At 37.4% G+C, this 13,397-nt stretch overlaps 1 protein-coding gene across 1 annotated transcript; it reads right to left on the bottom strand.

Moving 5' to 3' along the window:
* Nucleotides 1-941: 941 nt before the first annotated feature.
* On the bottom strand, nt 942-1,775 carry LOC145127380 (uncharacterized). Its single transcript, XM_079062594.1, has one exon. It carries the CDS (start codon nt 1,773-1,775, stop codon nt 942-944), a length of 834 nt encoding a protein of 277 aa, XP_078918720.1.
* Between the last annotated feature and the right edge of the window lie 11,622 nt (nt 1,776-13,397).

Raw genomic sequence — 13,397 nt, 5'->3', positions numbered from 1 at the left:
AAAGTCATTTTGTTGAAAAGGACTTTTTAGGCTAAAAAACAATCCCAAACACCCCCTTAAATGAAACTGATAAAAAATGAAAAAAAAAAAAATACTAGTTGCTGGTCCAAATTCGGGTCGGGTCATATAAGAAAAAAAAAGACTCAAAGTTTTAACAATTGTACCCGAAGAGGTCTTATATCTTGCTATATTTTCAAAAAAAAAAAGAAAAAAAAACCATCTATATGCTAATGCCTAATGAAAAAACACTAAATAAATCAAGTTGACAAGATTAGATGTTACTAGCCTATGAACCTCTCCTACGGCATACCGTCATACAAAATTATAATAACAATGAGACAATAGTAAAATAATCAATACATAGTGACGTGGTGAATGTTTTATCTCTAACAAGTGAATGTTTTATCTCTAACAAGTGAAGAAAATGACATTTGCTAATTGTCAAATGATATTTTTATTTAAATTTAGAGCTATTTTTATTAGAATGAATTAGTTATTTTGGCTATTAAAATATAAAATATGAGCTTTGAAAATCTTGATTTATACTTTTTTTTTCAATAACATTAAGGTAGTTCACTTAAAAGATTTAGGGTAGTTAATAATTTTTATTTCTATAAAACTTGTTAAAAAAAAAATAGGAGGGTCAAGTGACCCACCTTTGTTAAACATAGCCTCGCGGTATGTATGTATCCATTCATGTAATGCTTCTAACTTTTAATCGCAAAAACCTAACAATCATGCATTAGCCACACATACAAAAGCAAAAGAGAAAAATCACATGAAAATAAGATAATACTCGTAAAGTTAATGCCAACTCAAGCAAAACGCGACTGACAACCAAAATGTTTAAACAATAAACTACAAAATTCAAATCCACCATCGGATCACAAAATATTGAAATGTTTCAAATCCAAATCAAGTTTGACTTATCATACATACGTCTATGGCTCGTTGTGTATGAGATTAACATTTAAACAATCATGCAGAAGGTACCACTTTGACCGAATATCAGCCCACATCCCAAGTTTAACAGCAGCATATTCTTCAATCTTTTCACAGCTCACCCACTTCCTGTCATCAAAATCTAGCTGGACCAAAACCGAATCGCTTGATGGGCAATGCATCAGATACAAGTTTGCAGCCGTACTTACAAACTCCCCAGTCAAGTATAAACGTGGTAAATTCTTGGTTTGGAGTAAAATAAATTCAGGCATTGGATAGAGTTCAAATTCATAAAAACAGCTTCTGGTTAAGACATATATCTTCTCCTTGAAGAAATGTAGATCATATATTTGAGAAGAAGTATTGGAGCGGATCCACGATCCACTACCAGATACAGAAAACCATATTGAATGAGAGTATCTTGCTGAAACCACAAGCACCCACTCAGATACTACCCAAGGGGAAAAGACAAGGATAACCTTCAAGCGTGTTGGCCGGAAATATCTAGAGAAGGGGTGAGCAGGAAAATGAAGTTCATGCCTTGTGATAGGATTTACAAGCCAGAAATCACAAGTTTTCCTTCCAAAAAAGACCAAGTAACCACGACTTAATCCAACAAACTCCCTGCCACCAGAATGGGGAAGGAGAGTTTTCAACTTTCTTCCTTCAAAGTCCTCTAAGAAGCACTCTTTCTTCTTATAAGGTCGATAAGTGATTCGTATAGAAACAGGGAGTCTGGATGCCATAAACATCTTCCAGTTAGAGAGTGCGAGTGATCTCCATGACTTGCAAACTCCACTAAACCAAACAAAATCAACAATCCCCAGTTGCATCATAATCAAAAAAAGCACATCATGGTTAACATCTGACCAACTGCTGCTGAATAGCCCTTGGCATAAAATCTCTTATTGGTAGGTGCATCATCATGATTCTGGTTTCTACTCATACTCCTTGTCTTGGCCATTCCTAAACTTGCAAAACAAAACAATAAATATTCAACATAAAATACAAGATTCACAAACAAGGGAAAGCATATACATTATAACATGCGTCGTACATTGCCATCATCAAAGTTTACAAAATCCTGCAAAAAAAAAAAACATTTTTCAAGAAATTAATGAGCCATGAAACAATTTCCGTACACCATGGTACATTGAAAATCCTAGGAATCCTAAAAGTAACAAAGTAACTTCAATCACGCATCCATCATCGTCTTAATAAACAAAGCTGAAAGATAAAAACATTAGTTGATATCATGTAAACAATTTCTTACTTCTAATAGATGAATGACAGAATATGTTTAACCATTGTCAGACCATAAGACCACAAGAAGCATAGGTAAGGTTTAATAAAAAGGCTCTAGCTATTCTGAAATAAAGTCAACATCATCCAAACACACTTCATCTCAACTAACTAGTTTTTATAATGAGAGGTAACACAATTTCTTCTCCATCTCCTACAAACCTTAGTAAGCTTGTTATTTTTAAACTTGACGTTACTTACAATAGCTATCAGAAAAATGAATGTACTGATCATCCTCTTGGTAGATAAGATACTTTAACATGATGTGAATACTTATCTTACCAACATTATTTATCCCAAAATCATAAGTCTTATGTCTAATTGCAACCAGGGAGAAAATTAGCAGTAGTTGTATAAGAGATAAATGCTCTTAAGTCTTAATAACAACAGTAATTGGAAATTGTAGATGAATGATCTGAACAAAGACTCCAATTGCAGATTGTAAATCAGTGACATGGTCAAAATATTTTTGTAAAAAGGTACATATCTAAGAAAAACTATTAAAACCCTGATAACAAACAAAATTATTGTATAAGGGAGAAAATCAGGAGAAATTAATTAATCTAAGATAACAATTTCATGATTTCTTATGTAATCAAGTATGAGAAAGCTAGGGAAAATGAAGTAAAAATGAAACAACAAGCTAGGCAATGCAAATTTAATGAGAACATAAAAACCTAAGCAATAAGAATCATATAAAACTGGTATGTTTCTAAGTGCTCGTACACAGAAATAATCTCACTGACATTTAAAACCGAGGAACATGAGAATGACTGAAATTAATAAAGTTTCAAAGCTGGGGTAAAATGCATATGTCCAATATAGAGAAAAAAGTTAGCGTTTAGTATCATATCGGTATGTGATCACTCTATCGAAGACTAGACATGAGTAAACAGAAAAAAGCTGGATGTCAAGTACTGCAAATAGTGACTATAACTATGTCGACCTGATTTAATAGGAGAAGAAATATGCCTGTGTGATCACGCATTAACATCCAAATCCTCTCGGAGAGAAACGAAATCAAGTAGTTCTTGAGAGTTCATATACCATATAGGGTGAGGAACTTCAGTCGTTAGCTAGCGTGGTTTAAGAAGCAATAGCAATAGGTACTAGGGTGGGAATCGGTTTGGAACGTCGATGATTTCGCTTCACCAAAAAAGTGTTTTGGTCCGCACAAACGATATATTAAAGTCTAGTTGATTGCATTCTGGGTCGGGTCTCGGGATGAACAGGGAACTAGGGTGGGAATCGGTTTGGTTTACGGTTTCTTCGGTTTTCTCGAATCGGTTTCCACGGTTTGAAAAATTTTCTGGTCCAAATCGAAAACTGAACCAAATCGAATTCAAATTCTCCAGACCAAACCGATTAACCGAAAACCAAATTCTAATTCGGTTTGGTTCGGTTTGAAAACCGAGGAAACTAAATATTACATTAAAATAAAAATTAGTGTTAGCAATTTTCCAAACATAAATTACAATGTTTTAAACATAGAAACATAAAGTTGCAAATAGTAAATGAGATAGAGTAAATAGGCTAAAATAATTTTTACGAGCGGGAATGGCAATTGAGGAATCGAGTTTTGACGATTGGAATTTCGTGAGGGTTGCGTTGAAGCCTTGAATTGATCAAGTTTAATCCTACGTAAAATAGTAAATGAGCTAAAATAATTTTTACTTTATAACTAATATTTTTTTATTTAATATATAAATATATAATGTATTTTTAAATTAATTAATTTATAAAATTCGGTTTTCGGTTTGGTTTGGTTTAAACTTCATGAGAACGAAACTCGAACCAAAAACCAAATTCACAATTCGGTTTGGTCTTAGACCAAACCAAAAACCGAATTTGAATATGGTTTGGTCTGAAATCAATTTCGGTTCGATTTGGTTTTTGGGTTTTTCGGTTCCGGACAAAATAATTCCCACCCTACAGGGGACCTGCTTTTTTTTAAAGAAAAAGAATAAAGTGCAAAACAGGTGGTTCGAAAAAAAACAATAAAAATAAAATAAAACTGTGGACGAAGTAAAATCTTTTTAAAAAAATAAAATTTTAACTTAACATGTATAGTGGTCTATTTTTTTTATGGTTTTTATTTTTTGAAAAATTTGATAAAACTGTTTTGTCTTTTAATTTCATTTTTAACTAGAAAATGTCATTCCCAGCGGAGCAGAGACGCATGAGATGTTTTGCTTACTCATATTTTTGTGTACGATACCAGCTGAAGGTCAGATGTTCGTTCGATGTTCAGTTTTTTCTTTTATCATCATTTTACCCAAAATCGTTTATAAGGCCCTATAAGGTAGTCTACTAAGAAAATGTTTAGTCTAGCTTACTTAAATTGAATTAGTTTAGCCTACCAAGAGATTTAGCCCAATTGAATTGTTTGAGCCGAAAACGATAGTCTTTCTATTAGGTAAAGAGGAATGTTGTTAAATTGTAAAGTGTAATCACAAACAGAAGGGCCTATGCTGCCAAAAGTATAAAAGTAGGTCGGCAAAACTCCAAAACCAAAATAATTAACTATTGATAAAGAACTTTGTTTTTAATATATACTGGTGTAGGACCCATGCAAAACTTTGTTTTTAATATGAGGTTGGCTAAAAAGACACCTCATTTTATTATTTAGACAACCCTAATTAATTTTTGAAGTATTTTTATTGGTTGAAATTGCATTGTTTTCCGAAAAAGCTGATTACAAGTAGTTGATTATAGGTTGACTTTTTGTAAAAGTGATGATAGGGTGTCTAAGGGGTGTCTTATTAGCAGCACTCTTTTAATATATACTAGTGTAGGGACCGTTTCATTTTTTTTTCTTTTTCTTTTTGGATTCTCACAAAGCTCAAGGACCCTCTAGAAATCACCAAAGATCATTGATTTCAAAGTTTACAGTTCTTGAAAATAATTATTACTATTCGTGTATTATTAACATGTATGACACGACACACACATGGACGGGTTTAAAGGGTGACAACTTGTCACCCTTTAAACCCGTCCATATGTGTGTCGTGTCATACATGTTAATAATACACGAATAGTAATAATTATTTTCAAGAAATGTAAACTTTGAAATCAATGATCTTTGGTGATTTCTAGAGGGTCCTTGAGCTTTGTGAGAATCCAAAAAGAAAAAGAAAAAAAAATAAGCGGTCCCTACACTAGTATATATTAAAAAGGGTGCTGCTATATTAAAAGGGTCCCTACCTAGATCGAAAAGATCATCTATCCTCTGGAGTTACCCGGAGTGCCTCGGGAGTTGAACAAGTTAACGGTGAAAAACCGTTATCCACTCCAGAGGATATATGATCTTTTCGATCAGTTGCAGGGAGCATCTTGGTTCTCCAAGATAGACTTGAGGTCCGGGTACCATCAGGTCAGGGTTAGAGAGGAGGACGTGGAGAAGACCGCGTTACGGAATCGTTATGGACATTACGAGTTTGTGGTGATGCCGTTTGGGCTCACCAACTCACTGACAATATTTATGGATCTGATGATTCGGGTCTGCAGGCCGATGCTCGATCGCTCGGTCATCATGTTAATAGACAATATCTTGGTGTACTCCAAGACCCGAGAGCAGCATGAGGAGCATCTACGGGAGCTATTGGGAGTTTTGAGACGAGAATGGCTTTATGCCAAATTCTCGAAGTGCGAGTTTTGGTTACGAGAGGTTCAATTTCTTGGACACCTCGTTAACCAGGAGGGGATTTTGGTCGATCCGGCCAAAATCAAGGCGGTGATGCAGTGGGAGGTTTCGAAATCTCCCTCAGATATCAGGAGCTTCTTTGGAATGGAAGGGTACTACCGGAGATTCATACAGGATTTCTCCAAGATTACAGTACCCCTCACTCGTCTGACGAGGAAGGGGGTGGATTTCCGGTGGGGCCCCGAGCAGCAGAGGGCGTTTGAGACCCTGAGACAACGACTATGCGAGGATCCAGTCCTTACTCTCCTGGAAGGAGTTGAGGATTTTGTGGCATTCTGTGATGCATCCATCACAAGACTGGGAGCGGTCCTCATGAAGAGAGGACGAGTGATAGCCTACGCATCGCGACAGTTGAAGCAGCATGAGACGAGATACCCTACTCATGATCTGGAGTTGGGAGCGGTGGTGTTCGCTCTCATGATTTGGAGACATTACCTCTATGGGGTCCGCTGTACCATATACACGGGCCACAAAAGTCTAAGGCACCTCATGGATCAGCCGAACCTGAACATGAGGCAGCGTAGGTGGCTTGACGTTGTCAAGGACTACGACTGTGAGATCCTTTACCACCTAGGTAAAGCGAACGTGGTTGAGGACGCTCTGAGCCGCAAGTCAGCTGGATCTTCTACTCCAGTGACATGTATGAGGATATCCGTGGATTCTCCATTTGTGATCTTGATCAGCTCAGGCAGAGGGTATGCGTCAGGAGAACTAGAAGCTTGAGAGGATCAGGGGTGAAAACACTTGGTTTGTGCAGGATAACTGGGGATTATTGACCCGTTGTGGTCGGGTCATGGTTCCGATTCCTGGTGGGTTCAGACAGACTATACTGGAGGAGGCTCATAAGTCTCGCTTCTCTATTCACCCGGGGGCCACCAAGATGTACCAGTATTTGCGATTGAGCTACTGGTTGTCGTGCATGAAGCGGGAGATCGCTTGGTACGTTGAGAGGTGCTTGACCTGCAGGATGGTCAAGGCCGAGAACCAGCGGCTGCATGGAAAGCTGCAGCCTCTAGAGATTTCCATGTGGAAATGGGAGCAGATCATGATGAACTTCATCACTAAATTGTCGAGAACAACAAAGGGGTTCGATGCTATATGGCTCATCGTGGATCGATTGACCAAGAGTGCTCATTTTCTTCCCATTCGGGAGAGCTCATCAGACGAGAAGCTGGCCAATGTGTATATACGCGAGATTGTCGCTCACCATGGGGTTCTGGTCTCTATCGTGTCAGACCGTGATGCTCGGTTTACCTCCTGTTTCTGGCAGAAGTTCCACGAGGAGCTAGGCACACGGCTACACTTCAGTACAGCCTACCATCCACAGACAGACGACCAGAGTGAGCAGACCATACAGACTCGAGGATACCCTGAGAGCCTACGTTATTGACTTTGGTGGGAGCTAGGACTCCTACCTACTCCTTGCAGAGTTCTCCTATAACAACAACTTTCATTCTAGTATTGGTACTCCACCTTATGAGCTGTTGTATGGACGGAGATGCCACACCCCAGTCTATTGGGGTGAGGTTGGTCACATGGTGATGGGTCGGACCGAGGTAGTCCTGCAGAGTACCGAGATGATTCAGCAGATCCGACAGCGGTTGCAGACCGCACAGAGTTGCCAGAAGAGTTACGCCGACCGGCGCCGGTCTGAGTTGGAGTTTCAGGTTGGTGACATGGTACTCCTGAAGGTCTCACCCTGGAAGGGTGTGATTCGATTCAGGAAGAGGGGGAAGTTGGGTCCCCGATACATCGGGCCATTCAGGATCACTGCCAGGGTTGGCAAGGTGGTGTATAGACTGGATCTTCCTAAGGAGCTTAGTCAGACCCACAACACTTTCCACATTACACAGTTGCGGAAGTGCATTCTGGATGAGGAGGCGATAGTGTCGTTAGATGACATTCAGGTTGATGAGCACTTAAATTACGTGGAGAGGTCGGTGGCCATTCTTGAGAGGAAGGTAAAGGTTCTACGGAACAAGGAAGTACCTCTGGTAAAGGTACAATGGGAGCACAGAAGGGGATTCGAGTGGACGTGGGAGCCGAAAGCAGAGATGCTGGAGCACTATCCAGGATTGTTCACCGCAACAGACTTCGAGGACGAAATCTAGTTCAAGTGGGGGAGAATTATAACACCCCGAGTCCCAGTTATAAGTTTTAAAACCTTTATACAGGTTTATGGACGTACTCGATGAGTTGGTTGCCCCAACTCGTCGTGTAGAGGCGGGTTAGCCCGCGTGGATTATGGGACCTACTCGGCGATCGGAGGACCTTGACTCGACGAGTAGGAGCTGGAAAATGAAACCCTAATTTGTAGGGTTTTACACCCTATTTAAAGGGTCATTAGCCTCCCTCAGCCCCCCTTACCGTCCCCCTTGAGTCCAGAAAACCCTAATCTCGATTACCCTCCATTTGTGTGTGTGAAGAAGCTTGGGAGGTGGTTGGTGAAGAAGGCTTGAAATCTAAGGAGATTGGAGCAAAGGAAAGCTTGTGGATCTGTCTCTACTTCATCTTGGCATCATTTTGAAGGTAACAAGTCGTTACCTTGACTTCCCTCTAGCTAGATCTCTCCATGCTTAAGTTTAGGGCCATTTTGGCATATATGTGAACCATTTCGGGTATTGGTCATGATCTGAAGTTGTAACTTCAGATATAGATTTCTCTAAGTCCCTATAGCCATAAAGTTGTCTGATTTAGCAAGCTTGGGCCTTTATCTTTGGGTTAAACCTTTCCTTAAGCTAGGTTTTGGCATTTAGGACCATGCATGTACGTAAAGTTTGCAACTTTACGTGGAAACCATGCCCTAGGAGGTTAGATATACAATATGGAGCTTTAGGGTGTCTTAAAAACATATGAATAAGAAATGGACTTCATGAACTCGATGAGTCGCATAGCCGACTCGGCGATTCGGATGAAGATTGCCTGTATTTGACTCTGCATGAACTCGGCGAGTCAGTAAGTGTCACACCCCCAAACCTGAACGGCGGAAACGTTCGGGGGCGGAGGACGTCATGTGCAGTATCATAACAATTGAATAGTAAAGAAAGTAAACACAACCATCATATACATAATAGAAAAGTTACATCAATGTAAGCGTTACATGTTTCCAAAAGTCTATTACAATATGATGTTCAAAAGTTTTATTTAACGTCTTAGCGTAAAATATTCAAAAGCTGTTGCTAACCTGTTTTTACTGATTTCCTGAGAATACAAGTTATTTGAGAAAAAGTGTCAACATTTAAGTTGGTGAGTTCATAAGCATTTGTATTAATAAATTTATGCCATTCAATGAGATGAAATCACGTTTGTTTCTAGAAAATACGATATTTTCTATAAAATGAGTTGTAATTCGTTTGTTTATAAAATGAGAGTGTTTATCCTGGAAAATCCTATATTTTCCATAAAACTGATTTGTAAACTATTTGTTTGTAAAGTAATTGTATTTATCCCGAAAAATCCTATATTTTCCGTAAAGCTGATTTGTAGTCTTGTATTATTCCAAGACCGAAAGTACAAGTATAAATGTCATACTTAATTGAATAACATGTAGTTTTATTTGTGAATAAAACCGTTTGAAGAGCTGAGTATTTACGTAAAATAAGCGTACTATCGATTTCACGTAAAAATAATGTATTTTCGTTTATCTTGTGAGTTTTCATAACCGTGCTATTAATGAATTGCCTGCCTCGACGTTCTTCAGACGTCGAAATGATATAACCTGCCGGTCGTGTTGTAGCTAGCAGCCAGGGTGCGAGATCATCAGTCTCGTATAGATCTATACACAAGTATCACGCTCTCTGGGAGGAGACTCTGATTATAAAACAAGACTTCCATGGATACCCTTGGTAGGTACAATGAAGACGAATGACTCACAAATTTCCAACGAGGTACGTGTTTTGTTAATGAAAATTGTTCATACATGAAATTGTTACTCCTTTCGTTATGTTTATAATATATACAAATAATCGTATTTTTATATGATCTTTTCTTTACCCTGAAAGAGTAAAATGATGTGAATGTTTCTCAAACTATACTTAATATAGTTTAAAAGAAATTATTCTGTTGAAAATGAATTGTTTCGTTTGAACGTGTTTTGCATGTAACCGTTTGTAAATTTGGTAATAACGTTGTTCCGCATATTTGATATTTCTACGTAAAGATACTTTAACGTTACAAAATATAAAACCATAATTTGTTTATTAACACAAGTTTCTTGTGTTTTACTTGTATTCCCCCCCCCCTAAAACATAGAATAAGTTATAAAATGTAGGGGTATGAACTCACATCGAGTGTGATAACGGGGTTGATAACGGAATAGAAACGGAGACATCGATTTAGAATACGTAACGATAGTCGTATCCTATTGTTTAAACACATATTAATGTGTGAATATTTGAAAAGTTAAGAATTCATGTGTTGAGTAACTACTAAATTAATGGAGAATGCTTACCAAATTTGTAGCTATAGTTATATGAAATAAAGCTTTCGCCTGGAGTTGTTAACTTTTAAGCTTGAGAGGTAAGAAATGTGGTTTGCTATTTGAGAGAGAATGAGGTTGTTCTTGTTTACTGGATGTGGTAAAATGAAGAAGTGATATAATATACACCTTATAATGGGTTCCTAAATGAGTTTTCACCCTAAATAGGCCTAAGGGAAAAGAGTTTTCGTTCCTAAAGTCAAAGGGGAAAGGTGTTTTCGGATTTGAGGTCAATAGTAAAAAGGGGTTTACGCCCTAGGCTTTCTAGAATGGGAGTTTTCGGATTTGGCATTCAATAAGGGGGTGTTTTCAGATTTGGTCAACGAAAACACCATGTTGGATCACTTTCAAACCGTAAACCCTATATTCATTTAAATACTTTGGGCGAAAACACTTATATGAGGTTTATTTATGTTTTAAACCCTTAGTCTTTCAACTTATATTTATTTATAACACTCTAATTTAGCTTAGATTTAAATAAACATGCACTCTTGGCATTTAAAAGTTCCTATATTAACAAGTTAGGTTGTGAATTTACTTGTACATAGTTGTTGTCTAGACTTTTATTCATTCAAAAAACGGGTTGTTACATTATCCCCCTCGTTAGAGGGAATTTCGTCCCAAAATTAATTCTAAAGTGAGTAGTCATGGACTAGGGAAAAGATGCGGGTACTTTTGTTGCATCTGGTCTTCTCGCTCCCAAGTGAATTCAGGTCCCCGCTTGGCATTCCAGCGAACCTTCACTATTGGTATGCAACTTTGTTTCCTTCGTTTGACTTCCCTATCCATGATTTCTACTGGTTCTTCCACAAAGTTAAGATCATCGTTTATCTCGATTTCATCGAGTGGGATAATCAGAGTTTCGTATGACAGACATTTCTTGAGATTGGACACATGGAAGGTAGGGTGTATATTACTAAGTTCTTGAGGTAGTTGGAGTTTATAAGCTACAGGACCAATCCTTGCGAGGATTTCAAATGGTCCGATGTATCTTGGATTTAGTTTTCCACACTTTCTGAAGCATATTATGCCCTTCCAGGGTGAGACCTTTAACAAAACACGGTCGCCAACCTAGAATTCCAAGGGTTTTCGTGTCTTGTCTGCGTAGCTCTTTTGTCGATCTCGAGAGGCTTTCAGTCGTTCATGAATTTGAACAATCTTCTCGGTCGTTTCCTTGATGATATACGGACCAGTGAAAGTGCTGTCAGGAACTTGTCCTTTAGCTAACTATGTATCACCCACATCCGCCCAGCACAAAGGTGATCTGCACTTGCAGCCATAGAGGGCTTGGAATGGAGCAACCTTGATGCTGGTGTGATAACTGTTGTTATATGAGAACTCGATAAGTGGTAAATGGGTATCCCATGCTTTACCAAAGTCGATCACACAAGCTCTCAGCATGTCTTCTAGTGTCTGGATAGTTCTCTCACTCTGCCCGTCTGTTTGTGAGTGGTAGGCTGTACTCATATCCAACCTAGTTCCCAAGGATTTTTGAAGTGACTGCCAGAACCGAGAGGTAAATCAACTATCTCTGTCAGAGATAATAGATATTGGTACTCCATGTAATCGTACTATTTCCCTGATGTATGTTCTAATCATAGATTGTATACTTGGTTGTTCTTTTTAAAAAAACACAAAGGTAGTCTGCATATGATCATAGATTGTATAGTTGGTTGTTCATTTAAAAAACACATTTAAAAAAATTATGATTATATTAAACTTTCCAAAATCATTTGTATGATGATATTTTATTCAAATCATATCATAGGAAACAATCCCCATGTTTTCTTGTTCAATATTTTGCATCAATGTTATTATCACATATAATCTATTATGTCGGTTACACATCCATGTCCTATTGGAATTGATTTTGAAAACCAATAAAGATTGTCTCGACTTTGTTCATGGATTTTTTTTAAATAACGACAACAATATTGGAACATAAATAATTAATAATTTTAGTGGTAACAACAACAATATTGGAAAAATACCAACTTTAATATTGGAAAAATACCAACTTTGCATGGAGACGTCTGAATAAAGAAGTCTACCATAATGAAGGTCAACAAAATGTTTAGAACGGGAAAATGTATTTATAAAATAAACACAACTGAATACCATAACTCAAAGTGTTCCGTACTGAAGGTCAACAAAACGTTTAGAATGGGAAAATGTATTTTTAAAATAAACACAACTGAATACCATAACTCTATTTAAAACTTATATATTATTAGTCTTATTTCAAAGCTAATCAAGTCTATAATAGTTTTAGCGGTAAGGACAACATTATCGAAAAAACCCTCCTAGGCATGTGTAGGAAAGTCATCGATACTTTCCTCGCGTGTGGATTCCGCAAAACAATAATATAAAATATGTTACCAAATAATAGTCATCGCGACATTTTCACAATTTACTCATTTAATTCCTAAAAAACAATTTTGTTTTATATTGTTGTAATTGCATGCGGTATGTAAAATAGACCCTTAACGTGTTATGTTAAAACAACACTTCGACAAACGATAAACGATCTCACTTGAGTAATAAATGCCAAATCAAAAGAACAAGACACTATCAATTTACATGGTTGACACAATCAGGATGATTGGCTACGTCCACGACGAACACAAAACAAATATAATATTTCATGTCGTAAAAGGATTTTTCATACAGTTGATTAGGGTTACAGTAAATGAGACTATTTAGAAAGGTTGACCTAACAATAATAATGGGTTGAGAAAACTGATGGGTTTTCAGCATATCTACATTCCTTTGTGATCATGCAACCGTAATTGCTTTGGATCTAAGTTTTTCTCTATTGAACATGCAAATTGAATACCAAAGCAATAACCCTAGATCTAGCATACAATTTTCAAACTTCATGTAACAATTAGGGTTAGAAGATTACCTCACTTGTTATATTGTATAACAAGACAATCCTTGAAGATCCTTGACTCTTGAAAGCTTAGTGCCCCA

This window comes from Lactuca virosa, chromosome 7 (assembly GCF_052849685.1).
Source record: "Lactuca virosa cultivar CGN04683 chromosome 7, Lactuca_virosa_CGN04683_v6, whole genome shotgun sequence".
In the NCBI taxonomy this organism is placed as follows: domain Eukaryota; kingdom Viridiplantae; phylum Streptophyta; class Magnoliopsida; order Asterales; family Asteraceae; genus Lactuca; species Lactuca virosa.
The sequence above is the reverse complement of the archived record's forward strand: the minus strand, read 5'-3'. Positions and strand labels throughout refer to the sequence as shown.

Coding starts and splice junctions, on each gene's coding strand:
- LOC145127380 (XM_079062594.1), bottom strand. CDS start 1,775: ATGCAACTGGGGATTGTTGATTTTGTTTGGTTTAGTGGAGTTTGCAAG.